The sequence below is a fragment of the Dermacentor variabilis genome, chromosome 2 (genome assembly GCF_050947875.1).
Source record: "Dermacentor variabilis isolate Ectoservices chromosome 2, ASM5094787v1, whole genome shotgun sequence".
Taxonomy (NCBI): Eukaryota; Metazoa; Arthropoda; class Arachnida; order Ixodida; family Ixodidae; genus Dermacentor; species Dermacentor variabilis.
The window spans coordinates 229,428,352-229,456,308 of NC_134569.1; the positions used below are offsets into that span (position 1 = coordinate 229,428,352).

General features: G+C 44.2%; 3 protein-coding genes across 3 annotated transcripts in view; 2 read left to right on the forward strand and 1 right to left on the reverse strand.

The window, feature by feature from the left end:
- The window catches only part of LOC142573150 (small ubiquitin-related modifier-like), a 30,572-nt gene extending 18,404 nt beyond the window's left edge, over positions 1-12,168 (forward strand). Inside the window, exon 6 of the mRNA XM_075682700.1 lies at positions 11,927-12,168. The gene's annotated coding sequence lies outside the window, so the exon portion shown is untranslated. The remainder of the gene's footprint in view (positions 1-11,926) is intronic.
- On the reverse strand, positions 6,578-20,534 carry LOC142573152 (SRA stem-loop-interacting RNA-binding protein, mitochondrial-like). The gene is made up of 4 exons (XM_075682701.1): positions 20,353-20,534; positions 15,446-15,504; positions 12,061-12,168; positions 6,578-6,674 (listed from the first exon to the last, which is right to left on the reverse strand). The coding sequence occupies exons 1-4, from the start codon at positions 20,411-20,413 to the stop codon at positions 6,645-6,647; spliced, it is 258 nt and encodes an 85-aa protein (XP_075538816.1). The 5' UTR covers positions 20,414-20,534; the 3' UTR covers positions 6,578-6,644.
- A 396-nt stretch (positions 20,535-20,930) lies between these two features.
- eEF1beta (elongation factor 1-beta) lies at positions 20,931-25,521 on the forward strand. The gene is made up of 2 exons (XM_075682699.1): positions 20,931-21,356; positions 25,189-25,521. The coding sequence occupies exons 1-2, from the start codon at positions 21,021-21,023 to the stop codon at positions 25,492-25,494; spliced, it is 642 nt and encodes a 213-aa protein (XP_075538814.1). The 5' UTR covers positions 20,931-21,020; the 3' UTR covers positions 25,495-25,521.
- Positions 25,522-27,957: the final 2,436 nt, after the last annotated feature.

A 27,957-nucleotide genomic window follows, 5' to 3' on the forward strand; every position in this document is an offset into this window, starting at 1 on the left:
TCATGAGTCTGAAATAATCAGAAGAATAAGAATGGGCTGGGGTGCATTTGGCAGGCATTCTCAGATCATGAACAGCAGGTTGCCATTATCCCTCAAGAGAAAAGTTTATAGCCCAGCTGTGTCTTACCAGTGTACGGGCAGAAACCTGGAGGCTTACGAAAAGGGTTCTACTTAAATTGAGGACGATGCAACGAGCTATGAAAAGAAGAATGATAGGAGTAACGTTAAGGGATAAGAAAAGAGCAGATTGGGTGAGGGAACAAACGCGAGTTAATGATATCTTAGTTGAAATAAAAGAAAAGAAATGGGCATGGGCAGGACACGTAATGAGGGAAAATAACCGATAGTCATTAAGAGTTACGGAATGGATTCCAAGGGAAGGGAAGCGTAGCAGAGGGTGGCAGAAAGTTAGGTGGGCGGATGAGATTAAGAAATTTGCAGGGACAACATGGCAACAATTAGCACATGACCGGGGTTGTTGGAGAAGTATAGGAGAGGCCTTTGCTCTGCAGTGGGCGTAACCAGGCTGATGATGATGATGAAACGATTTTGACGATTTCTTACAAACAAACTGAGTCGTTAGAGTAGGTCCTTCTGATAATTAATTGATGCATCTAAGTGCTCCGCGTAAAGCGTGCAATTTATTATAAGTGTTTAAAGATGTACATTGCTGCCGATCGCAGCACACTGCTCAGCAGAATTTTCAGCCGTCCCTACCCATATGATGTAAATTACCCATATGACGTCATGTGGGCGAGCTTTCCGAATGGCTGCCCAGGGCACGTCAGCGTTAATTTTCCCACCTTCTTGGTGAGCAAATGATGTTCGTAATAGTTGGAATGTTAGTTAATTTGTTTCTATAAAAGGAAAGTAACAGAAAGAGGATGCGCAAGAACACTTTCTCGCTACACTTCCGGCACACAGCAAGCGTCGTATGCTTGTGTTACAACATGCTCCATTTTGACGAGAGCTCCGCGGTCAGAGTCAGTTTCGGTCTTTTCGCGAGCACTATGATTCGACTGTTGCGTTGTGGACTGCAAACGTACCGACTGGCAATATGTCAAGCTGCGACATTGTGTCCCTCTGCAAGGCAGCGTACGAGCGAACTGGCTCCAGCGCATCGGACAGCCACTGTTTGATCGGCGCCAGGATTTGCGCGTTTGCGGCCGTCACTTTACACCGGAAGATTACTAACGCAATAGCGTTTCGCGATTCCGGTGTTAGGGTAAACGCAAGTGCAAGGGGACAGGGCCTGGCTGCAGGAGTGTAATCGTTAACACATTGTTTTAGTAAATGTTTAAAATGATTTACACTTGGTTAGAGGAATATTAGCTCTTTCTTTAGCTCGTTAAGCTCTGCGCCAACAGGTGGCTTGACCGTGGAGACCAATCAGGCAGCTCACGTACGTCTATGCTAAAGTTCCTTCATCAGCTTGAGTTTATGCCTTCACCGTTCCGTCGAAACATTCTGCTAGTGTGTGATTACCGGAATAACAGACATGTTCGGCACTACGACAGAATGCTCGCAACGCTTGCTGCTTCGATAGCTCTCGCTTGGGGTTGACGGCCAAGCCGCTAGCGAAGACGTTTCGTGCGGGCGGGGGTGGGCTCCAAAACAACCGGAAGTGGACGATGTGACGTTGCATCGTGACGCAGAACCAGTGAAGGCGGAGCTTAGCCCCGATCGCTTGGCAGGAAAAGCATGGCTAGGGAGGAGGGTAACTTGTAATCGTTCATAGCTCTCTTAATATGAGACGCTTCACAGAAATTGTGGTGCGAATGATTAACTTTAGCTGTACCCTACGCGTCTACAATATTTTTCCGAACCGTTTCAGGAGCCCTTTAATGAATCTTTGGGATTAACCCAGTGATAAACACTGGGGCCGCACGTTTCAGCTTTGCTGGTTAATCATCTGTACAGAGTGCTCGGGCGGTGATTTCTTTTTTGCAAGTGCTGGAGGGATGTTTAAAAATCATCCATTGTTTTTCAAAACCAATTTGTTAATTTTTCATACACCAACAAGCACGGCAACTTTTCGTATGGATCCAGTTTATAGTAAGGTATACTAAACAGAAGTTTTATTTTTCCTTCTTTTTTATGGTTATCATACACGCCCAAGATTCTTATATAGTTAGTTTTGGTTCGTGGTACAGATCAAAGCTTCTGCTAAGGGAGTGCCAAAATTGATTTTGTTATGGTGAGCTAAATGTAAGTTATGGGCGCTGACATGAGATGCATTTCCAAATCCTTTAAATTGAAAAATTGCATTCTACAAAATGATTTTCCTAGAAAATTTTGATTCATAACGCTGACTCTTCCCCCAAATTTCTTTTCTGAACTTGGCTGCGTGCATAAAGGCCCCTTGAAAATGCAGTTTAGAAGACGCACATGAATAATTTTAATGAAAAGTGGTGGCCTGTCTCAAAGGTGTCCTGAGTGGACTTGCACAACCTCTTTGAGTAAGAGTGCTGAAGTCCTCATCACTGCTGAGGCGCATGTGCTTCCCTTGCCCACCCCTGGTGCGCACATTGTCTCCGAGACTTGTAGCTCCATTAATACGTAATGCTTCACTTAAATTGTGGTGTGAATGTTCTACTTAAGCTGTACCCTACGCGTCTACAAAATTTGTCCAAACCGTTTCAGCGGCCCTTTAATTTTGATGAAAGCAACCTATAGACAGAAAGCAAGCACACGTTGCAAAGGGCATACAAAGAAATGCATAGACAGTAAATTTATTTCTAACCGACGCAGCAGGACAGATGGCTGTCGCATACATTTCGCCGGACCTGCGACTAAAATAAAATAAAAAGCTTAATGAAAGCTATAGGCAACCATGCACTGTTCTATCTTTGTGCCTAGACAGCACTTTTGTACTCGATAATCAGGTATTACACATGCATTCTTTACAGTGTAGACATAAATTTGCAGACAGCACACTCATAAAAGAAGCTTTGTGGTTTATAACGCACCTCCCGTATACCTTGTGTGTTGTGCTGCCTGGTTGTTAGTGACAGTTGTGCTTGCAAAGTATTGTGCTGACGTGTGCTACAAAAACAGTTGAACGTTGACACACACATTGCTGTTTTCAGAGCAGCCAGTCCCCTCACCGGCAAAGGCAATGGCACATGTTGTAATGCCCAAGGATGCAATGCATCTGGCAATATTAACACCAGAAATATGCTGCACAGCAAGAGAAAAAAACGGCCCCATAGCATAGGTGTGACACTGTCTCTCGGCTAACATGTTTCTTTGGGCTTGCTGGTGCGACATTGCAAGTACGCACAGCGCAAGCAGGCACAAATTGAGCAAGGAACAAGAAACCTTGGTGGTTAGCACACCATCCCGACTTGTTTGCTCTCTCTCTGTCTCCAACTGCTTGTGCAGCATGCGCTCAGTTATAATATGGGAGAAAAAGAGTACGAGTGCTGCTTGCGGCAATGGGAAAGAGCTTTTTGCTATTGCCTCGTAACAATTTTATTCTAGCTTTACTATTACTTAACCATTTTCTAATATTCTTGAGGCACAACAACCCCTCGATGGTGCGTTACAACTTGCAGTTGTAAAATCTCTAACGAAGCTTGTTGAGGGTCTTGAGTCAAGACCCTCAACATCGACCGTCTTGAGTCAACACCTGGCGACGCCTCTCTCCGGATGTTTCTTTTAAATAAACGCAAGTGTTGTGTACGACATTCAATAACTTTTGATACACATGGTAGTGCTGCATGCCACGAATAAACCACAAAGTAAAAAAAAAAAGTGCAATCCCATGCTTCACTTCAAGCTTTTCTGTCCCTTTTTTGCTGTTGCGATGCCAGCAGAGTTGTGCGTGCAACCACGTCACCAAGGTAAAAGCTGTAGATTGGTTGATAGATGAGGTATGCAACCACCAGCGCGAGAGCTGGCTGCATGTTTTTAAAGGGCCCTCACCAGGCCACGTAGCAAATTTCGGATATACTCTAGAAGTTGTTACGTGCCCTCTGTATCGCGATCTGATAGTATGCTTACCAGCACAACCCACGTCATTATTTCTACTTGACACGAGACGGTACCCTTTCCCTTTAATTTTCCCTCTTTTCTCTTGGTGTGCCTTTATAAGCAAATGCAATAAGGGCGCAAGCAGTTTTTCGCCCTTCGCCATGTCGGCCTGGTCAATGCATCGCACGCGCCCATAACGCGCAGAACTTTACATGGTGTCAGAAGCGGCCACCCAGTGCAACACCTTCCAGCGGGAGCAGGACCTTGGGCGCACCTAAGAACAGACATGGATGTGCTGAAGCCATTGGGACCACTACTCATGACAGGTGATAAGGGCAAGAATTGGCTACGATTTAAGCAGAAGCTGGAGCTCTACTTCATGGTAACAAAGCTGCATGACAAGCCCCCTAGCAAGGCAGCGAAGACAACGGCGCTATTGAGCTTAGCAGGGCAGGATGCATTAGAAGTTTTCAACAACTTCTCCTTCAGCGAAGGTGAAATCGAAGAAGACTACGAGACCATCATTGTCAAGTTTGACACATACTGGGCTGCTCAAACAGACGCAGTCTACGAGCAATATTTGTTCCGGAAGAGGATGCAGACAGTGGGGGAGAGTTTTGAACAGTTTGCACGAGATGTGAGGATGCACGTACAATTGTGCTATTTCGGAGATTTAACAGACTCCATGATTTGTGATCAAATTGTGATTGGCATTAGCAACGACAGCCTGCGGGCCAAAATCCTGCAAGACAATGAACTCAACGCTGGCCAAATCCGAGAAAATATGCAAAGCATGAGAATGCGAAGCATGGGCAGATAGACCCCATCAATGTCATTCAGATCTCAACCAAGCGCCGAAATCCTTCGAATGCTCATGTTGTGGCAGAGAACACAGGCCATGTGACTGCCCAGCTTGTGGCAAAACTTGCAGAATCCATAAAGCAAGGAATCACTTTGCTGTTTGCTGCAGAAGAGCGGTGCACGTAGATGAGCTCCAGGATGGCGGCGATGGCGACGACTTTGCAATTTTAGATGTGTATATCGGCAGCATGCGAAATGAACGAGATTGGATGGTGATAGCGAGCCTTGGCGGCAATAAAGTCAAATTCAAAGTCAACACGGGATCTCAAGCTAACCTCGCACTGTATTCAGCCTAGAGGAAGCTTCGACCAATGCAAAGCAACACCACTTTGTGGTCATATGATGGGGCCGTCACCAAACACCTAGGCTTCATCAGCCTAGAAGTAGTCATCCGTGACAGATGCCATTATTTGGACTTGTTTATAAGAAAGCGCAATAAAGGACATAAGCAGTTTTTCACCCTTCATGTAAACCTGGTCAATTCCTCGCACATTCCCTTAACGCACAGATCTTTACACCCTCTAAAGAGTATTCTGCCGCAAGAATTTTTTGAATTGGTTCATTAATAGCCGTGATATAAATATTTCAGTGTCGCGACCGACGATTTCAGAAGGCGAGCGCCACTGCCGAGAGAGACACTCTCTCCACTTGCTCCGTCAAGCCTATGCAAGCAAAATTCCTTCCCTGCAATGCGTTCTCCCATACCAGAGCTCGAGGATCGCATGACGCACACATCACAGGCACCACTTTCATTTTTTTCCCTTGCTTTATTGCTGTATGGCGCACTTCTGCTGATGGCCTCGTGTGCAAGCTGTTGTGTTTCTCCTTTTGCGCAGCGCTCGATTTTGCTCGCTGTGCATGACAACACCTGATTTTCGTTGTCTGTGCACACGACTGCATGATGTGTGAACAAGCAGACAAAATGGCAGTACCCCTCTTTTGCTGTGGTGCAAAATAAAACAAGAACACACAGATTCGGTTTGTCTGCTTTATTATTTCTCTAAATTCTATTTGTCTATTCACGCAACAGATTACACAAATACCAGATGTTGCCTTGAATAATTCTCGAAGTTATGTATCACTATAAGTGACGTCACAGCAGTGCAATGTGCGTAGGCACACTCTAGCGACATACGTTGACTCTCCGGCTGGAAGCGCTACGCCTGTGAGGGGAAGGGCAAACCGCGTTCGGTCTGAAATTCCAGCTTTTTCCGTGGCGCGTAGTGATGCAATACTTAGCAGACATGATTGTTAATGCACATTGTATGCACGGTGCTTGTCAGCTCAAAATGGCCAGACCTGGTGAGGGGCCCTTTAAAGAAGGTGCTCGCCCATTGTGTGCCACTGATTCTTTTGTAAAGCTTCCATTCTCCCGGCGTTACGCAGAGGGTGACCCGAGTCAGATAGCAGAGGAGCCCTTTTTCTGGTGCTCTTTTCTGATTGGTTGACATGACCTCCAGCTTTCACTGCACCGTACAGAGTTGGTGAGGAGAGAGGGCCCGTAGGGAGGGTAGTGAAGAAGAGCAGGAAGCTGTAGTGGCCGTTCGTCAAAACGTCTGTAACTTAGCTACTATGGTACCATTTTGAAAACTTTGTGTAGTTTTATGTTCATTGTTTTGGACTGGCACACAGACGCCCCTATATAGCAAAACTTAGAGCTCAAAATGCTTTAGGGGCACTTTAGGCCAGCACAAGTTTAAACACCTTACTGCACAGTGGTGGCAACACGTCTAAGATGTGATGAAAGACAATCAGAATGAGTTTATTTCAGTTAACATATCTACATGGAAGCTTCTCTGATGCAATGCCTATGGGCTTGTTGCAGGACGTACCGATAACTGTAAGTACAAAAGAAAAACAATTTTTTAAAGGTTGTCAAGCGGAAAGAAGCATAATTCGAAAACAAAAACAAGGAACATTAAAAGAACAAGAGCTGCAGATGGTGCAAATGCTACACTCAAACTGGGTTAATGATGCAAGGAAACACATTACATAAGCGCATTAATGATAACAATAACATTGTCACACAGAAAATTTTGACACTAACTGGAAATGCAATTTGTATTTGCTGAAAATGACTGTTGTCATACTAACACCATCATACACTCATCATACTAACAAATACTGGGCTTCTTAATTTCCCTTCTCGTTCAGTGATCATGTAAAAAATTTAGGAGGCTTCTCAAGTTCGTTTTTTTTTAGTGAATATGGGACTTGATGGACGAGTCATAGAAGCAAGTAACATTCAATTAAATAATTGGGTAAAATGAACCCGGACATCTTTATGATTAGCAGAATTATTCTGAAATACCATCACCTAATTTTGTCCATGACTTCCCTGCCACAGAGTTTACTAAGGCTACCAATGTTCGGGCCCGGTTTAACAGATTATTCCTTTTCAACATAATTTAATGGTGTCGTAATTTTGAGGCAAGTGTCGCTCTTCCATAGTTGCTGCTTCCACTGCTTGACGTGGGTGACTGGCAATGCTTGCTAGTTCACAGCCGAGTTTCCGCATTGCCAAGTGGCCCAATCCAAGAGCAAATTTTTCTGGTACAGGAACGCTTCCTTCCAGGCCACATAACAAACAATTTTGGGCGGGCCTGATTAGAGCTGCACAATATTTCCCGACGGCAGTCTCAATTTTCAATATTCATAGACAGTAGCTCTGCATTCCCAAAAGCCGTGGCAATCGCTTCTTCTGGCAGCAGAAGGTGCCAACTCACTGCTTTTGGCACACTTAGCTCCAAGCTTCTGAGGTATTCACCAATCGTTACGCACTGGTAAGAATTGTAACAAAGTGCATTTGCACCAGGGTCTAGTGCAACTTACAAATTTTTAATCACTGATGAGCAACACTAAAATGGACCCCAATTGTTTGGGATATCTTGAGCTTTTTGGCTCAAGATACCCTGAAATGTAGCCACTATGTGCACCCTGAAAAACTGTTTGGGACAGCAACTTTGGGCTTTCGCGATGCTGACACCCTACACATGGGCGGATGTTCTGTGATATACGAGCAGAAAGGTGACCTTCAACACTTTTCTTCCCAGGGTAAAATAATGCAGCCTAGCCTTTATTTCATTTCATTTATTTATTTTGCTGTAGCATGGGACAGCGTGAATCACGGTCAAGTGTTTGATGGCCAATGGCAGTACGCCTACATTCGTAGCAGTTTAAGTGTGCACTTTTAACCAGACAGCAGTACTGACGCATGCACGTAAAGTTCACTGGCTTGGTGGTGCATCAAGGAAAGAGCAGACAAAAGCTGTCAAGAAAACCATACCAAACTTTCCCTGTGGTAGGCCGTGCGGCTTATCCAGAAGAATTCAAAATTTCATAGATTATAATTTGCCTGTGACTAGTGCAAACTGCCTCCTTTGTTGAAGAAGGCGTATCAAGTAAAACAATTCAAAGCTGTTCCTCACAGCTTTCTGCAGATCAAAATTTGCATGGTTGCCATTGGTCAACCATGCATCCCTAAAATTGATAGTTAAGCGGGAAGCACAGATGCAATAAAAAACAAACTTTTCTATGCCTTTCATATTTAGAAAATAGGCAAAATCATGTTATAGTCTACAATGCAAAATAATGTTGTGTTAGTGTTCATTAAACATACTGTACCAATTGCACCAACTGTACGCATCAGGAAAAGTATCTATAGAGTAAATGTCTGTCAAGTTGACCATGGTGGGAAATAAATCTGGCTTGCTTATATAACATGGAATTAAAGGAAGCTTTAAACTTCAAGTTCAAATAAGCCCAATGCTTAATTGTAACCAAACTGGAGTGTATACTGGGCTGCCTGAGTACTGGATACTGGGCTGCCTGGGTAAGTGTTGCATGCATTACTTCTTAAACCTTTAATGCTATCCAATGTCTTTCACTGAAGAACTAGCCAAACAACAAATTATTTTGCCCTGCTATCTGCTTGGCTAAAACATGGAGAGTAACAAGGACATATGGTAGCAGCTTCATAAATTTGTGCAATGAGACCTATGAAATTTCGAAAAACTAGGCAGTTTTATATCAGTGGATGGCAAATGGTTTGTGTTCACATACTTACGCTGCTTGGATCCCAGCAAGAACCAAGCTGGGTTCTTTTTTTTTGGTTCTCGCGTACACAAACTGCTTGTGTCCCCTCATCTAAAACTCTGCACTAACCTTACAACAATAGCTGTTAAAAGTGCTTGTCAGGGTGACAGATTGATCAAGCAGGCACACAACTGTAGAATGGAAAGGAGGCTGGTCAAAATTCAGGGCAGCAGGAAGCAGTTGCTCTAACCTGCATTACGCATTCTAGTACTGGCAGCTAGATTGGGCTAAAGATGGCAGCACCGTCGCCACATTAGTGTGGATGGGTGGTTGGCGGTGCGCAATGAAATGTATGCGACGGCGCTTCGTTGCAAGCGATTAGAGCAGATTTTTTGGTAAGGAAATGCACTGCCTGCAGTGAACTGATGATATATATTGCTCTCCATTACCACATTTTTGCACAAAATGCACTGAGCGTTTCTGCTGTACGTGAAAGGTGCACGAAACGCAGTTGCCGTTCTTGTGCTTTTTGCCAGTGTTGGGCTTGCGTTCCCCCTATTCTGTTGGTGTTGCTGTTGTGAAACTCGACTTTTTGCTATTCTTGAACAGGTTACATAATATACCTGTATTATTGTACAATGAAGTTAAATAGGCTAGTTACTATGACTACTTCACTGTTTGTCCACATACATCACTACCTTTTATCTATTTTTTCATTCTCTGTCACATGCAAGACAAGTTAAATAAGGTACAGCAGTATGACTGACAGAACAGTGGCAGGATTGCCATGCTACTTCACACACGACTTTTTTTTTGTAACAGTAAGAATGTAATAGTTTAGCACAATGATGTTTAAGCACAATTAGTTGCTTGAGAATAACACAAATAATTTTCAATTATTTTAAGAGCCAACCTTATTACATAGTTTTCTTTATTTGTGAAAATAATATGGGCACTATCTTCTTTCAACCTAACAACACCACGCTAAAGAGCGCATTATATAAGTTGCCAGCAACTTCGTTTTGCGAAGTCCTATGTCTAACAACTGCAATGTTACACGTGATACCCTAGTAATACTATAGCTCTGTTTTCCTTTTGTAGCAGATAATCAAAGTAATAAAGCTAGAAAATTCACTTACGAGGCAAAATGATTTCTGCATAGTGGGATATCCCCATAATAGAAGGCCATCTCAGGAACAGCTAAGGATGCTCACGTAACCACAACAGTCACGCAATTGTACACTTAAGATCAATTGTATCCTGCCACAATATGAGCGCTAGAGATTTTCTTTCCTACTGCCGAGTGATCTCCCGCCAACTCGTTCATCACGAAGAGTGTGGAATGTTCAGCAAATCACCACAAGGAATCGCTAAAGTGCTGCGTTCTGATAATGCAGCGACCACTTTATTTGTTAAAAACAATGCCAAGTGTTCCTGTAAAGTGCTTTAGTCACAATGCAGCAATAAAGCTTGAATGATTATGACGAATGAAGGGGCTCAACAATCGCACATCGCATGCCCGACATGTGCAATCACAGATTTTACTGCAGCGCAAAGACTACAATACAAAGCCAGATGAGTCTCTGCATTGTGAAAAAAAATTGCATACCACCATTCACGCCTCTGCTACAACCACACAACAAACAGACATTACAGGATATGTGCAACGTATGCACATGTGTAAGCAAGAAGCAGCTGGCAGATGATGCTACGCACCATCCACACTATTGTGGTTTAGCCAGTGATCGCAAGGCGGCAACTCCGCTCGATCCAGTGGCCAATAGTATGCATTGTGGCTTGCTTCATTTGTATCCCATAATCACCGAGTGCTAAGCCTGATATAGAAATGACAGCTGTGTGAACAAGGACATGTTTTTGTTTTTCAACCTAAACTACCAAAAACAACAGCACTTATGACATTGCTTTCGAAGCTCTTTGATTTCAACCCTGAAAAAAAAAGAGACAAAAAAATTGTTTTTTCACTCTTAGAAATAACAATCAATGGCCTCCTTGAGTTCACTATCATTGTGAATTCAGTCTTGATAGCGGCTTCTTGAAGAGTTTACAAGCGAGATGATGTCACGGAGTTTGCAAAGTCTGGAAAAACGCCAAGTGGTTTCCAACCTCGAACCCTCATATCGCATAGCGGATTGAGCAACGTTAGAGGAGTGGGCTTGGCCAATGTCACACAGGAACAAAACTTTGTCGCTCCATGTTTTGTTAGAGCTTTTCGGTAATGGTTTCACAGAAGAGACTCAATACGTGGGCATAATAAGCACCTACATCGTGGCAGTTTAGTGTGGTAGGTGATCGATCGAAACATAATCTTCGTGCCTCCAAAGTTGTCGCCATGACCATTTCTGCAGAGGCTCTCTTGGATTTTTCCAGGCCATGCTCGTTTTTGTTTGCCCTTGGGGTCTCAGTGAAAGAAGATCCAGGTTTCATCCCCAGCCACTAGGCTGCTTGTAAAACCTGCCCTCATCATCATGGCTATCAATTCAGTGGAGACATTCCACTCGTCCTTGGTTGATCTGAGGTGGCAACATTCTGTGCACCCAGTGCGGACAGGTCTTTGACTGGCGCATGTGGGCCCAAACTTTGTAGCAGCTTGTGTTGACCATAACATGGCTATCGGTCATGACTACTTCTGCATTCCAGCACATTCCTTCAGTGATTATGTGCTTTCACTGGACGACCGGTCCATAGGTTGTCCTCCTAAAACTGCACCATGTGTAAACAAAACTACTTACACATTTATAAGTGTATACGACAGCCCTATAGGCAACTGTATGCTCATAAGTATTTGCTTGCACTGGTCCGTCCATCATTAATTCAATCGTGGCACGAAGTTTAACGCTGTCCTTTGATTTACACCATTGCCAACTAGCGGTCATTAATTACAGCTCAGGAGGTTAATGCAAAACAGATTTAACACTGCAATATCTCTAGTCTAGTTCATCATAATTTATCTTGAACTTGTTGAACACCTGCTGGCCAATGTCATGCAACTAGAGAAAATGCCAAAGTAACAGTACATCATTCTTTCACTCTGCAGAGGAAGCCTAAGCCTGGAACTCTCATGCCAGCTGGTCCACAAGTTCCAAGGATTTCCATAAATGCACAAACATTTGGGACGCACACAGAAAGCAACAGAATGCCTCTCCTGTATGCCCAAAAAGAAAACCTCACCGTGGAACCTTCAAGAACATGCTGTTGCTGCTTGGTGGCGCCGATAAAACCGTCACGATTGCCAAATGTAATGAAGCCAAAGCCCTTGGACATGCCCGTCTTCTTGTCCTGTGGGAGACGATAGAGAGTTTTAGGTGAGTGTCTATGGTCAACTCCACCTAGAGAACACGGCCGCTCTAGTCAACAGTGGAAGGCTGCCTTCACTTCACTACACTGCCGACCGAGTGGAGCATTCACTTGGCTTCTTTGCCTTTTTGCAGTCAAGCTGACTGCATGCCGCTTGTGTCACTCAAAGATGCGCCCATGAAAAATGCAAAATCAGTGCACTTCTCTGCAGTGCCTCAGCATGTGAAATGTAAGCACAGCAAACTGTGACATTTAGCCAAAGCTGTTTCGCAAAAATATTCTGCACAGGCATGACAAACATATTTTCCAACCAGTATACTACCACCCACAGACTAGTAAAATAAAGCATTGTCACCATTTAACGGCTTTGCCTTTGCACTAACGCCAACACACTATGCTCTGAGAGGGTTCAGCGTTAGTTAACGGCTACTGACTGGCAACAGTACATTCCCTCTTCGTGGTTGGGTGAGAGGGAACTGTGATGACATCAAATTTTCTGAGTAATCCTCTAAAAGGCTGTTGGAAAGCCTTTGTGCTCGCACTTCCTCATTCCGGGAGGACCGCACTTACAGGGAGAAATGCAGCCTGTGGACAAGAGTTCTTGGTTGGAAGACAGCCTTGTAGGGCAGCCGGCATACAGGTTCTCGCAAATGGTCCCTTTGTACCAAAATAAACTTCAAGTTTAACTTGACTCTGGGCCACTATCAGGTGCAGTGCTTCGTACTGCAGCTATAGAGCTAGGAACAAGCGGTGGTTAAACCATGGCCATGCTGTGAGTGTGCAATAGGGCAAGCCTCACTGATAACATGACCTCTATTCTCATTCTAAAAAAATGCTGCAGGGGACAAATACGAGGTTAGAAAAAGCCAGGTTCCTGCACAGAATATAAAGATTTGCGCTGTGCTAAAGGGACACTGAACACAAAAATTAAGTTTAATAATTACACACCTACCAACACTCCCAAATGTTTATGAATTTGGGGTCATTTGACGATTTTACAAGAAAGGGTGGAAAGGGTGACGAGAAAGGGTGGAAGAGTACTTGCTGCATGAAAGTTTATATAAACAAGTTTCTGAAATGTCACTGTGATCTAAATACAATTTGTTGTCAGTATTTGCTGTTGAATGTTTGCTGGTGCTCGATGTACTGTGTCCAACATTAAATCCTCATTACTGAAGTATGTATGTATCCCTGAAAAAACTTGTGTCCAGCGCAAGCTTAAGAAAGGAAATCATGCTGTCTGCACGCCCTCCCCCCCGGCGGGGCTTTATGAATTGTAAACTTAGAGGTAGGCAGGTAAGCATTACCTCCCAACATGATCATATGGTCATAATTTTCATACAACACATCTCGTTTAGATCATGTCATTAAAAACAATGTGCCACAGCCGCTGAATTTTTGGTGTCTGAAGAATTAAGAATTACTTTATGCAAATAATATGACACAATGTGTGTAATGTTTGCATGGTAGTCCCTTAGCAGCATAGGAAAAAAATGGGAGAAAAACCAGGAAGTAACTGGTGGTTAATGGGTTAGGCTGGGTTAGTAAATTATGCATCTACAATAACTAGCAGGCCTCGCCACTAGAGGAAGCTCAGTAAGCACAAAAAGACACAAAGACAAAATAACAGCAACAATGCCACCTTGAAGTCATCGTGCCAGCGTGCTATCATGTCATGGATTTCATCAGGGTCTGTGCGTGTCTAATTTATTGTTTACTGGTATAAAAAATCAACAACATTAAATTTTAAGGAAATTAAAGGCTCAACATAGAAAGTATAGAGATTTCTGCACCACAAGAGTCCAAAGAGCTGAAAATTCTTTGAAATGCATAACATCACACTGAAGTATTCACATTAATGTTCTGATGAAAAAAAAAATTTTTTTTTTGTAAAGGAGAGTTTTGCCATCATTTCTCCAACTCCAGTCAACTAGCTGATGGGGAGATGGGGGGTGGGGGAGAGGGCGGTGAGGCTAGGCAGTGACATTTAGTGCCAGTTAGTACAGGGTACAAAGTTCAATATTTTTTTGCTCCTAGCACCATATTGCAATTTACAACAAAAGGTGTAGTAATTGCCTGGCTAAAATGGCTGCCAATATATAGATTTTTTTTTAGATGTGAGGGTTAATGCCTCGGGGCATACAGGGGTATGGGATGCAGGCAAATAAGGTTGATCAAATGAATGAAAAAAGATTTGCGGATCTAATAACCATGTGAATGGTTAAGACTTACAACAGAACGAGAAACATGACAATAACGAAATCACCTTTATGCTCGTGACAATGCAACAGAAGACAAACTAGGAGAATGTGCAGCCTCGCTGGTAAGGCACGCTACAACAAGCAAATCTGGTTTATTGATTACACAGTAGAAGAAAAGCAAAAGTTGGTATAATTCGTAGTCTCGACTGGGCCGAGTCAGGATTGTCCCACTAAATTGTGCGTTGTTCGCAAACTTAACTGCGGCGAGTGACCAAAACTACGAATCTGCAGAACAAGCGGCATGGTGGCCCTACAATGCTACTGACCACCGAAAAAGACAAAAGAAAACAGAACCTACATGTACGACAATTAATGCATCACCAGGAACACTAGTATTACATACAAGTTCACTGAAATGCAGGCAGCACGGTTTTTGCACAACCTAACGTAAAGCAAAGGATGCAAAGATGTACAGCCAACTCCGATGTGTGACAAACACTGCATGTGACACATCAGAGTTGGTTGAACAATGCTGCATCCTTTGCCTTTTGCTAGGTCACGCAAAAACCATGCACTCCACTGTTCACAATTTTACTGTTATGTACACCAAGCACTACACTACCATCTGAGGCTATCTCTGCAAGAAGATTTCAACATAAATGAATACCCTAAATTGAGAAGAAAGGGGGTTGGCGGATGTGCATTCGCCGCCAAGGTCTGTGAGTGGTGGCGCTGGCTAACACTCCCAGGGTTCTACTAGGAAACGTAAATGCCCAAGAAAGTGGATGGGGAAACGACGCCGCAGTACCTCAATTGGTACAGCATCGCACGCATAATGCAAAGGTTGTGGAATCGTTCCCAACCTGCGGCAAGTTGTTTTTTATCCACTTTCATTCCCATTAATTTATCGTTTTTTTATTTCATTTATTGAGCACAAGTAATTGGTGTCAGTGTTTGTTGGCTTCTTATGATACCCCAAATTAACTAATACGTAATCAAGGCACGCCTGGTATTTGGTATATCGCAGTGCAATAACTAGCGAAGGTGGTTATACTTACAAAAATGACGTTTGACGAGGCCACATAGCCAAACTGTGAGAAGTGTTCACGTAGCTCCTCTGCAAATGCGAGAAACATGGGCATCAGGAGAGAACAGAAGCCAGGGAAAAATGTTATGCCAGAAGCCTGTGCAGCAGAAGTGAAATGCTCGTCAAAGCTTGGGGCACAGGCATTTCTGTTAGTAGCACTACATCATGGGAACAGTATGTGGCACACCAAAATATAATCATAAGTAATCACTGTGAATTAGTATTAAACATTGAAATTCACAAAATTGTAAATGCTGCAGGTGTGGCCTGTCACCTCACTAGCACAATAGCACTGATAGTTTTGCCAAAGCACAAATAGCATCATGCATGTACCTTAGTAAAGAGTGAAAAATCATTGGAGATTCCCTTAATTGCGCTTTCACATGCATTGTACTTCGCACCACTGATAACATTTACTATGTGAAATAGAAAATGAAAAGGACAAAGTGCAGCTCGCACTTGTCAAACAAAGTAATTGAAAAATTGCTTTATGACTGGCCATAAGTTCAGCATTTGATTCCTTGTGGGGTACCTTCATAACATTTCCTTTACTGGGAAACAGTGTGACTTTACAAATTTGTCAGCAGCAAACAAAACCCGTGTAGATAGAGTCAACATTCATTTTTTATCAGGTTTGTTTCCAATCTCCAATCCTCTTTTGTTTTTCTGCCTTTGAGGCATACAAAAAAAGGGGAAGATAGTGGTCAAGGTTTCAAGCCTTCTAAAACACCTTTTTCTACGGGCGCACTGCATATGGTAGCCACGTGCAGGTTTCTTTCAGTCTCCTTCAAACTTCTATGTTTTCTTTCTTTATTTTGTCAATTTTGTGTCTAAACCAATATCTGTTTTCTTGAAACTTTCCACACTTTTCTGTTTTGAAAAGACCTTGATAGACAAGTTGCTGGCATCTGTTTTTCATGCCTGAAAACACTATTGCCTATTCCGCAGAGAGGCTGATAACCGTGCCACTTGTTCACGAACAAACGATGTAGTGCAGCTGCTGGCCATGAAAGTTGCCGATTGAGGAGGACCTCCAGGCAAATAAGCTGGAGAACAGGGTATATAAGGAAACTGGAGAAGACGCTTACCAAAAATGACTGTCAGAAGGGGAGCAGCTGACAGAACATTTTGCTCAGATTATTTGTCTTATAAGGTGTAAATGGAAATATGAGGTGAGGAGATATATGGGGTGCTGCCTTACTATGCTGATGGGAAACATGGCCCTGCGTATTCGTTCAAATACTACTGCGTGAGTACACACCTTCTATGATCAGGACGTCCAGGAACAACCATGGTCATTGCATTAACGGTTCGTACTGGAGAATGTCAGGAGCCAATGGGCAGTCGTACAGTGCTGCCTTCTTCCCAAACCCCTCGTCACCACGTGTTCTTTTCAATTGCACCCCTCTTTGCTCACCCAAACATTTAACACTAGGCAGCGCCTGTGACCACCCGATACCAAGGCCTATATTTGTATTTGTCTATTCCTCATTAAATCCCTCTGTTGCTGTGCTACCGCTAGGGTACAGTGAACTAAAGCTTACTGTAGTTAGGGTTTATGCTACCGCTAGGGTTTATTTGCAATGGACGTATAGTTATAAGAAGCCTCCATAGATGGCGCCGGCTGTTCTAGCGGAGGAATAAGTTACCGTGGGAAGCGCGGGAAGAGCAACGGTGGGCCGCCGGCAATGCGTCAAGTGGCCAGCCAACACACATACGAACGCTCAGCTCGTTTCGCTGCCGCAAAAAGCTATTATTATGGGAAATTGGTGGCCTTAGATCCACCCAGGACTTCGCAGGCAAATCACATCACGATTTGGTAGGTTTGGCAGTAATTATTTACTTGTGTTGCTTTTTCATAGCGTTTGCCACAAATGCCCTGATTCTTTTTCTAGACTCAACCGCTTCACGCTGTCGCAATGAGCAGTCGAAGCAAGTCAACTCCGAAGGGAGATGGCGATCCAGACTGTGCCGAGGCAGTAAAAAGAGCCTGTAAGTCCTATGAATACAACAGCAAGTACCTCGAATCCTGGGAAAAAGAACTTCAATGGCTGACAAGTGCGACATCACAAGGCACCAAGCTTCCATTCTGCAAGTTATGTCAAAAATATCTTTGACCACACGACGGCACACTAACCAAACATGCACAGGGAGCTCAGCACAAAGGAGCTGTAACGTCTGCATCCGTTTCTCAGACGCCGAATTTCCCAAAGAAGCCAAACCTATCAGACGAACTGAAACATGCTGAGTTGGAGTTAGCTCTTACAACCTGCTGCCACTGCCCTACCTTGGCGATTGACCATTTAGGGGAAGTGATAAAAAAAATAGCAACGGAAGCTCTCCTGAGCACCTACGTCTTCACCGTACCAAGTGCACTGGTCTAAACAACTCTGTCTTGTCCCCCACTCTTCAAGACAAAGTTATGGCTGACATCAAAGGCAAGATGTTCTCTCTGATGCTGGATGAGACCATGGATGTCACGGTGGAAAAGTTGCTCACAATCTGCACTTGGTATTTTAGCGAAAAATCTGGCGAAGTTGTGACTGCATTCCTGGGGCTTTATCTAGTGATTCATGCTACTGGTGAGGCACTTTTTCAGATTGTCAGGGATTGCCTTTATGAGTATGGGATGTGCCTTTGGGACTATGTTGGCATTGCCTGTGATGGAGCTGCTGTAATGGTTGGTGAACACAACAGTGACTGGTAACGGATAAAGGAAGAGTTGCCTAATTGCATCCTGAACAAGTGTGTATGCCACTCGTTGGCCCTCTGCATGCAAAAGGCTCTTGAAACCTTGCCTTCTAGTCTAGGCTACCTCCTAACTGAAATCCCAGCATGGTTTTTAAACAGTACACTCCGACACCATGCTTACAGGGAACTTTTTGAAAGCATGAAAGAATGAGAAGTGGAAGCACAAAGTGACAAGAAGTCTTGCCACATGCCATTTTTGAAGCTATCTGGCACACGATGGCTTGTTCGAGGGCGCGTCATCAAGAGATTTATCGAGCATTGGAATGAGCTGAAGGCTTACATTACGTTAGCCATGCAAGAAGGTACTCAAGAAGTAAGGTACAAAGCTCAATCGATCCATGACATGCTCCATGATGATGCGAACTACATTTATGTCATATTTTTATTTCCCATCATCCAAGAATCTTAAAAGGTCAATGCCATTTTCCAGTCAGTGAACATTGATCCAGACAAGATGTACAAAGAGCTTCATCTGCTTCACCGAACGCTGAAGTCAAGAATTTTTAACAAGCAAGGCTACAGACTTTCTTTGGGGATGACAAATTTTGGATCTCAGTTTGTCCGCAGGAGTCCAACCTCACCGAAGCTGCTGTGCAAGGGGTGAAGTAACGCTGCCAAGATTTTCTCAGCGACTTGCTGAAGGAAGTATAAAAGCGCCTTCCCTCCAATGAAACTATTTTTCAAGACATGAGTGGACTTCACCCTTCACAAGTATTGTCTCAAACTGCAAGACTTTCTGTTTTGCAACTTCCCCTTTAACATCTGATTGAAAAAAACCTGGAGATTATTGAAATGCAATACAGGAGAATTGCTATGCATCTCTGGAGTGAGGAGGCCGCTTCGACAAGAAACTTTCTGAGGATTCTGCAACATTCTGGGCTGGAATTTTAAAGATTAAAAATGCCATGGGGGAAAAGCCCTACCAGGAACTTGCATTGTATGCACTGGCATGTCTTTCATGCCCAGTGTTGAATGCAGTGGTGGAGCGTGTCTTCAGTCAGGTGATGTGTGTGAAGATGAAGTACAGGAACATGTCGCTGAAAACTATGGATTCCATTGTACGAATTCGCACAATGTTAGCCTCCAAAGAGGGGTGTTGCGTGAAGTTCACTATCACAGATAATATGCTACGCAGGTTTCGTTCAGACATCTACAATGCTCCAAGTGATGAACAAAGGCTCGTCATCATGATTTTATATCAATAATAAAACGAGCGCTTGACGAATGTTAATTCGTGGTCATTTTTGTGCATTTTAAGGCAATTTTGGTTTCTGGTGAAGTCTGGGGAAATTTTAGTGCGTTTCTGGTGTCGTGCCAACTTTACAATCCGGCAACGCTGTTCTGAACTTACGCGAGCAGGTTGTCACCCTCGCCTTTCACTTTCTGATCACGATGCATGCATAGAAAATATGATGCACGTGCGGGTAAAAACATAAAGAGAGAGAGGCACATTGAAAAGAGACCTAACTGCAGAAATCGAGATATGATTGATACATTTAAAATTAAATTTTGGGGTTTTACGTGCCAAAACCACGGTCTGATTATGAGGCACGCCATAGTGGAGGAGTCCGGAAATTCGGACCACATGGGTCCTTTAACGTGTGCCTAAATCTAAGTACACTTGTGTTTTCGCATTTCGCGCCCATCGAAATGCGGCCGCCGTGGCAGGGATTCGATTCTGCGGCCTCGTGCTCAACAGCCCAACACCATAGCCACTAAACAGCCACGGTGGGTCAAGATTTGACACATGCAGATGAGTGAAAACACGGGTCAAAGCGTGAAAAATGCCTTTAACCAGGGCATACAGTAAAAGTGATAAAGCCATATATAACAATCGCCAGTACCGAGACAAGCACAACAGTGGAAACTAATCGTTAAACGACGAGGTCAGTTGTGTGTCGTGTCTGTAGAATGGCATAGGTGCCTTCCAGATTTCGAGGTGATGAAACCGATGCTGCAAATTCGTGCGGACTACCCATTATTTCTAGCAAAGCTCTTGAGAAGAAAGCCTAGAGACATGTCGGCTGCTGCAGAAGAGCACGTGCTTAATTGCAGAGGAAGCTCGTAGTGCCGCGCCGTAAGCTGGTGATCAGTACAGTGATTTTAGCGAATGCCCAGGCTACTTACTTTTGCCGACTGTCCACGGTAAATTGGCTACGAACACTCGCAGAGCGCTTCGCGAAGCCATGTTCCGGCAAACACTCACTGATCCCTGGTCCCAACTTCAAAACCGAAACCCACAAAAAAATTTTCACTCACACCGCCAAGGAAACAAACGTAGGGGTCGTGGTAGGGGTGGATAACGGCCGTAGCGGCGCGTAGCGGAGGGTAGTGGTGGAATTGTAGCCTCGTAACTGATGTAAAACGGTCGAACACGCTGCTGTAAAACAAAAACAAAAATAAAGATGTGTGTTAGCAGCACATTTCCGAAGTTAGGAAGCATTGTGCATGTTTTATTCTTCCCATGACTGTTTCTATCCTTTTATAAATCACAATACTCCATGGCTCTTTGTTCTTCGTTTTATTGACTTGCAGTGTCAAACATTTACTTGCTGATTTTTTTAAACCTATAAAAGTAAGCTAAATTTTAGATTATATTAAATTGCACTAATAACTACGACGAGAGAACTTTGTTAAATTTTTATAGGGAGGAATGCAGCGCCTCCAAGAACTAACACTGTCTACTCTGGACAACAAGATTGTGCGCACGCACGCCTTGCTCTCTTTCGCTGGTCGGGCAGCGGTACTGGCGGTCGCGGTTTCGTGTTGCGGGACGTTAAACTGAAGTAGACAGAATGGCCTTCGGCGACCTGAAGACTGATGCCGGCGTGAGCAAGCTGAACGACTACCTGGAGCAGCGAAGCTACGTGGAGGGCTACCAGCCATCGCAGGCTGACGCAAGCACGTACTCGGCGCTGAGCGGCGCCCCGTCAGCCGCCAAATTCCCGCACGCCGCCCGCTGGTACCGGCACATCGGCTCCTACTCCCAGCCAGAGCGGGCCGCGTTCCCGGGCCAGAAGAGCGCTTCAGCAGCTGCTAAGCCTGCTGACGACGATGACGACGTCGACCTGTTCGGCTCAGACGACGAGGTTGATGAGGAGGCCGAGAAGGCGCGTCAGGAGCGGCTCCAGGTGCGTTGTCAGCAGCGCCCCTGACCTCAGACACGAACGGGTCCATCCTATATGCATGTATTACCCAGGCGCAGGCTATCGCGCTCGTAGCTCGAACCGTTGAGCGGCGGACGCTATTGGTGGCGCACGCGGCAGGATCTGGTTTGCCCGGCGAGAGCCATACAAGGTTTAGTTCTGGCACCTGATAGGAACGCAGCGCGGAAAGCCGTCTGTCTGCAGACAATAGCGGTTCCCTGAACACTGCATCCTGATTTGGTGAAACCGACGTCGTGACTTGCTGCTCCACATATTCAAATAATGTAAAGGTATCGGCCATGTAACACTGAGTACGCCGGTTCTCGTCATGCATCGTAGCCGAGCTCTGTTGTGCTTAGCCATTACTTGGTAAAGAAAACACCTAGTATTGCCGAGTGCTGTAAGCCCCACTGCTGCCGTGGAACAGCTCAAAAGCCCACCATGAGCACCAGATGCTCTCCGACCCAAACCCGCTCATGACAGGCGCCGTTACGTGTGAAAGGCGCGCTCAAAATACACGTCTGAGCGACACACAGCTGACTCTGCAAAGGCTTTGAGGTGTAGAAATGCAGCGCACTTTGACGTGAACTTCTGTCAGACACAGGCATTCATGCATATGTGGTGTGGTGGCAGTGTGCCATGGCATGCATTCCTGGAGAGGATGGTAGAATTATGATAAATTAGTGCAAACATATTGCATGTAATGCTGCTGAATCACAATACACGGAAGTAGGTACTACACATACCTAGGTGCATGAATCAAAGTGGGAAAGCATTGCATTGAGCAACATTAATGGGTTGTTGTAATGCTTCTATTTCGGTCATGACCACCGGCCTTTCACTACTGTCATCTATGGTGGAAAGGGCAGGGGAAACGGGAATAGTGTGAACAGAAGCGCAGTCAAAAAGAGGTGGTCAAGTCTCGCTCCCATAGAAGTCTAGTAGGGAGAATAACATTGCATTTCTGTGTCGGTGACTCCACCGAGCGACATCCATGCTTCAAAAGTGACAGTGCACTTTTCCTGCGAGTTTGTAGAGCAGTGCCACGTGATGGGTATGAAAAGTCGGCGCCAACATTTCAGTCCACTGGGTGCATCTGCTTACGATAGTCTCGTTGCCTGTTGCATTGCTTGTGCTTGGCTGTCATAGTGGCCTCTGCTATAGCTTGCTTCATTCTCGACCTCTTGTGTAGCACTATGGCTCAGAGAAGGGACCTTGTGGTCCTTTCTTACTCTGACAGGGAGAGCCATGCATGTTGGCATGAGAACTGTATTAGCCGTATGTATACTGTGGCCATATGGCCAAAACCTTGCGGAATGGGATCCCGAAGCTCAGGGAAGAGTTGACATAGATCCTTGATGTGCCTTGTTCTTGCCTTTAGTGCCTCTTCATGGTCATACTCCTCCTCTGGTATGGTTTCATCCTCAAGGCTGGTGGAAGAATTATCGCTTAAAGAGATGGGCAACTGCACAGAACGTGAATATAGATAACCCCACTGATGGAATGATTCCGTATCGTAGTGGCTAAAACAAGCCATTTTTTTTCTGATGTGGATTTATATTTTTAATTCACTAAAAGCTGTGAAAAATGACTCTTGGCGTCCCATGTGGCAAAAACATGAAAGCTGCATAAGAGGTCCACCGCACGACCTTCTACTAGTGTATTGGAGTACACTAGTATTGGAGTGCCGTATACTATTTATTATTATAAGTTTATCCTGACTTACAATGTGCAGATAAGCCTTCGTTTGTATTGAGCAGGAAAGTGGCCCTGCCTTTGCCTTCATTTTCAATGAGTTGACTTGGCTCGTCTATCAACAGAACTACGATGAGGGGCACCAGCCAGTGATGACGTAGGTGTACTTGGGGGAAAGCTGCGGTACAAATATAAGAAATATCTTTACAGCAACACAGACTTATTGCACCAGCTTTTTATTTTAAAAAGTGGTTAATAAGGTCAAAATGGTAGGTGGTTAACCACAATTCCACTAACTGCTGTGAAAGCAGAACGATCGGTGGCTTTCAGTATTTGCAAGGCTGGCTATCAACATCGCTCTCACTTCTCAGCGTTGCTGGAGAGGGACTCTTACTTTCTTTAGAGGCTGCTTAGATTGAAAAATTCTGCTTACTAAATATCCACACACTTTTGGAAGTAACCGCTGCAGATGCAAACACTACTGAGGGTGAGCTTTGTGTTGTGCCATAATAAAACTAGGTGCTTAAAAATCGCTTGTCAGTGTCTTTAATCACAGTGACAGGCAAGAGAAACAGCCGTAGTGAAACAACACTATGTGGATGTGAGCAGTACGGGCTATGGGTTGGATGTAAAAAAAGGCTTAGCAGCTGCTTCATGGTTCGTAGCACTCATTTAAATGCTTCACAATGCAAAATACCATTTTTAAGGCCTCGAAAACCTCAAACTTTCATGAAACATATCATGAACAGCCAACAGACAAAGATGCCAAGGAACATGTGGGGGAAATTACTTGTATTTACTAATTGAATTAAAGAAATTATAAATTAATGTCAATTAAAGTGGATTAAAAGGCAACTTGCCGCAGGTGGGGTACGATCTTGCGTCTTCACATTACGTGTATGATGCGCTAACCAATTGAGCTACCGCGGCGCAGTTTCCCCATCCACTTTCTTGGGTGTTTATGTGTCACTGCTAGAACTAACCATGGGAGTAGGCAACTGGTCAATAAACCTGCCCATGCTACCTAAAGGCATGAATGTTGCCAGATTTGAGACCCCCATTATGCAAGAACGAGAAGGGGGTTAACCGAGGGGCCAGTTTTTTATTAATCATATCATGAGAAGCCAACAAACAGACACAAAGGAAAATGTAGGAGAAATTGTACTTACTAATTAAAGAAATGATAAATTAATGGCAATGAAAGTGAATGAAAAAACAACTTTCTGCAGGTTGGGAAGGATCCCACGTCTTCGCATTACGCAGCCTCAAAAATCTTGAATTCCATTTTTGGCTAAGCTCATTAGATTGTTTAAATACAAGGCCTAAAATATGGTGCAATTCAGAGGTCAAGTAAATTCGAAGTGTTTAGCAGCTTAGTAGTGTTAGTGGTCATATTGCCACCAAACCTTTTACGTGTACCTTTTTTTTGTTTGCGTGCAATAAAAAAACACAGGCTTTCGTATTGTAGGCAACAGTAGCTGAGCTTGATGCCTCCAAACAGTATGGATAGTGCGTACACTTAGCCGTTGGGCATGTGGTGGCCCATTGACAGAGCCGTCCCTGTGGTGGACATCAGAATGTACCACAGTTTTTTTTAAGTTGCAGAAGGTGACTGCATGATGGTGTTGCTAGGAAAAATGGAACAGAGCGCCCTGATGATAGCTTTTAATCTGTTTAGCCTCCTTAATTATGCATTTTCAATAACCTGTTAATGAGAGAACCTTTATGCAATTGCCTCCAAAAAAGGACAAAAATAGGTTACGCAGATATTTATCTGAAAACATGCTTTGCAGTTTTTTTTACAGCCATCACAAACCGGTCTGCTTGTGCCAAAGCTGTTGTCACCCCTAGTTCAGAATGGAGACCCGTTTCTAATATTTTCTTATTATCCACACCTTATGAGATATCATGGAAATTAAGTAAAATGTAAAGTATATGATGTTAGTAAACTGTTAGTTTAGTGAGTGAATACTACCCATTGATATCAGCACGTAACGAATATGTGCTTTAAGTATAAAGGATTTTCACATTGGCCTAGCCTTTATTATAATGAGGTTCCACATTAACAGCTTCTGCAATTGCAACTAGGAACTGACATGATTTTCTGCTGTTGACTGTGCAGGCGTATGCGGAGAAGAAGTCGAAGAAGCCCGGTGTTGTTGCCAAGTCTAGCGTGGTGCTGGATGTGAAGCCCTGGGACGATGAGACGGACATGAAAGAGCTGGAGCGACTTGTGCGCACGGTCACCTGCGATGGTCACATGTGGGGCACATCCAAGTTGGTGCCTCTGGCATACGGCATCCACAAGCTGCAGATCGTCTGCGTCGTCGAAGATGAGAAGGTCAGCATCGACTGGCTCATCGAAGAGATCGAGAACTTCAAGGACCACGTCCAGTCGGTCGACATTGCTGCCTTCCAGAAAATCTAAACCGCCAATAAACGCTGCACCCTTGCTCGTCTGGCTTCCTGTCTCTCATTCCGGGGGCCTCCGCATTCGGAACGTCTCCTTTTTACAGCAGTCGCGGTAGGTCCGTACGCCTGCCCAGGGACATGACTTTCGCTTATGAGCAAGAAGCTGTCTTGTGCAGTTTTTGCAGTGAACTAAACATCCTTTGGTTTTCGTTGGAGCAACTGTCATTTGCAAGTCCGCCTAAAAATTTTGAAGGCATGAAAAAGCATATCCTTTTCTTTTTCTTGGAAACATTCAAAACATTGCTAAATTATATTAGTGTTATGTAGCTAAATAAACCGCAAGGAAGATGCCGTAAAAGGAGACATTTCCAGTGGTAACTGCAACACTTTGTCCTGCCTTTATTTGCTCGGAAGATTCTTAGCATATTAATTTCTAATCTGTCAACCATGAGAGCTGCTCTCCTGCGGTACTTTAATTCTTCAAACCCATTACAGTACTTGTTTTTCAGGCCAACTTATGTGGATGTGTGCGTGAGCAGCTTGTTTCTATTGTGCATTGACTGTGGCGAGATTGTGAGATTATTAGACTTGACAAAAGTGCAGCCTTCGAGGTGTTCAAGCACTCAACTTCTGCAGCAACACAGGGAGCCCATCATTGCAAAAGAGCCATGCACTAAGAGGCTCTTGCAAGCAGCCTGCCAGTAGCCTTTCCAATTCACAGGAGACTGCTACTCGCTAGCTTTTTAGTTCCTCGAGGGCCCACTTTTTTGGCACCTTGGTGAATACTACAAGGTGTAGCTGCATGCATCGTTGGCAAGAATATACCTGGTGAAGAGAGCTGCAGATCTGTCACTCTGGAATTTCTAATTCTTACTGGGGAGAAAGCAACAGCAACAAAAAAACTAGCCAAATGGCTTTCTGTACCAGCAATGAGGTATAAGCACCTGCTCCAGATTTGGAAGCCAGCTTTTTTGCAAGCTTTTGGAGTATCAGAAGATTGTGAAATCTGCTTGTTTGGTGGTTCACTGAAACGGACTTCGAAGGTGTTGCACGACAAACTGGCATGAAAAATATGCAGAATATGTGAAACGATCCGTGGCATGATTCCTTATACCCTAATGTGTAATCAATGCCAGTTTCACATCAGTGGCATAGCAGGGGGCCCAGAGGAGTGCTGGCCGGGCTTCAGTTTCTCCCTCCCCGCCTGGCAAAAAAAAAAAAAAAACGTTTTCCAACCAGCACCCTGCTCTTTTTTATGCCTGGCATGTTGCCTCTGGACAAAGGTGCACATCCTTTGAACGCCGGCCCCAGACAAAGTACAGGATGGTATATGCTTTCATGCAGGCCAAGGGCCTGCTTGAGGTAATAGTTCTATATTATGCACCAAGCATGGGAAACTTAATAATAGAACCTTGCCTCCCCACCCAGCCCTCCGCAAAAAAATCCTGGCTACATGCCTGTTTCGCATGAGTTTCCTCAGTGTGCCTCACTACCATTCTTTTTGCTAAATCAAAAAAAAGTCATCTCCAAAATTTTCTCAAGCTTTCACCACTGCCAGCAGTATCTGCAAAAAAAAGAAAAAGACCCAATTTGCCTAACAAATTTTGTTTACATCATTTGCTTTTGGGCAAAAATATCTTGTGCGCTCTGCAAGTGGCTCGGTGTAGCACACAGTGAACGGCCACGTTCCACAGTCGCCCTAGCTTTTGTTTGCAGCAGGTGCATTGGAAAATGCTTCAGTGAACAGAGTTGGTATGACAAGCAAAAATGCCTATAAATTAAAGCACATTTTCTGGCTACCGAGACACGTGGCTTGTGGCAAAGCCTATATTAATGGCAGCCAATTTTTCTTCTGTACGATTTCATGAAATATATTACTGTGCTTTCTTGCTCTAGCAAGCTTTTATGTGCTGAGCTACTGTGTTCGTGAGCAAACAGACTTTGTTTTGCTCCTGGAGCACTGAAAGTTCATGCGTAGGTTCTGTACCTTCAGCCGATTTCTTAGTAGTGAAAGCTTGGCTTTGCAATGCTGGCTTTGCTTGACCATTCAACCGAGTGCAATGCCTGACCGTCTTGCTAGTTCTGCCACAACGGCAGTACAATGTGCACTACATTGTCAAAAGTAAGCGATGCTCTTAAACTTGCTAATTAAACCGCAGATCCTGTAGCAATGGAAGCTTTGCAAGCTACAGCCAAACCTCATAACAGATCACACCCAACATAAAAGTACCTTGTTATTCCATTATTTGTTATAACCACATCGTATTTCTTACTGGCAAGGAACATTTTAGGTTCACTTCGGTTCATCTGATAATTTCTTACAGTATCGAGATTTGAATGAAGATCCAACAAAAGGAGACCCCCCAGCGTCTGGCAAAGCCAGTGGACACCTGCACACTACGTAGTAGCATCAGTGGTGATGCTACAGGCAACAACTGTAGCCACGCAAGCGGCCACGGAAGAGCGCAATCGGGGTCTC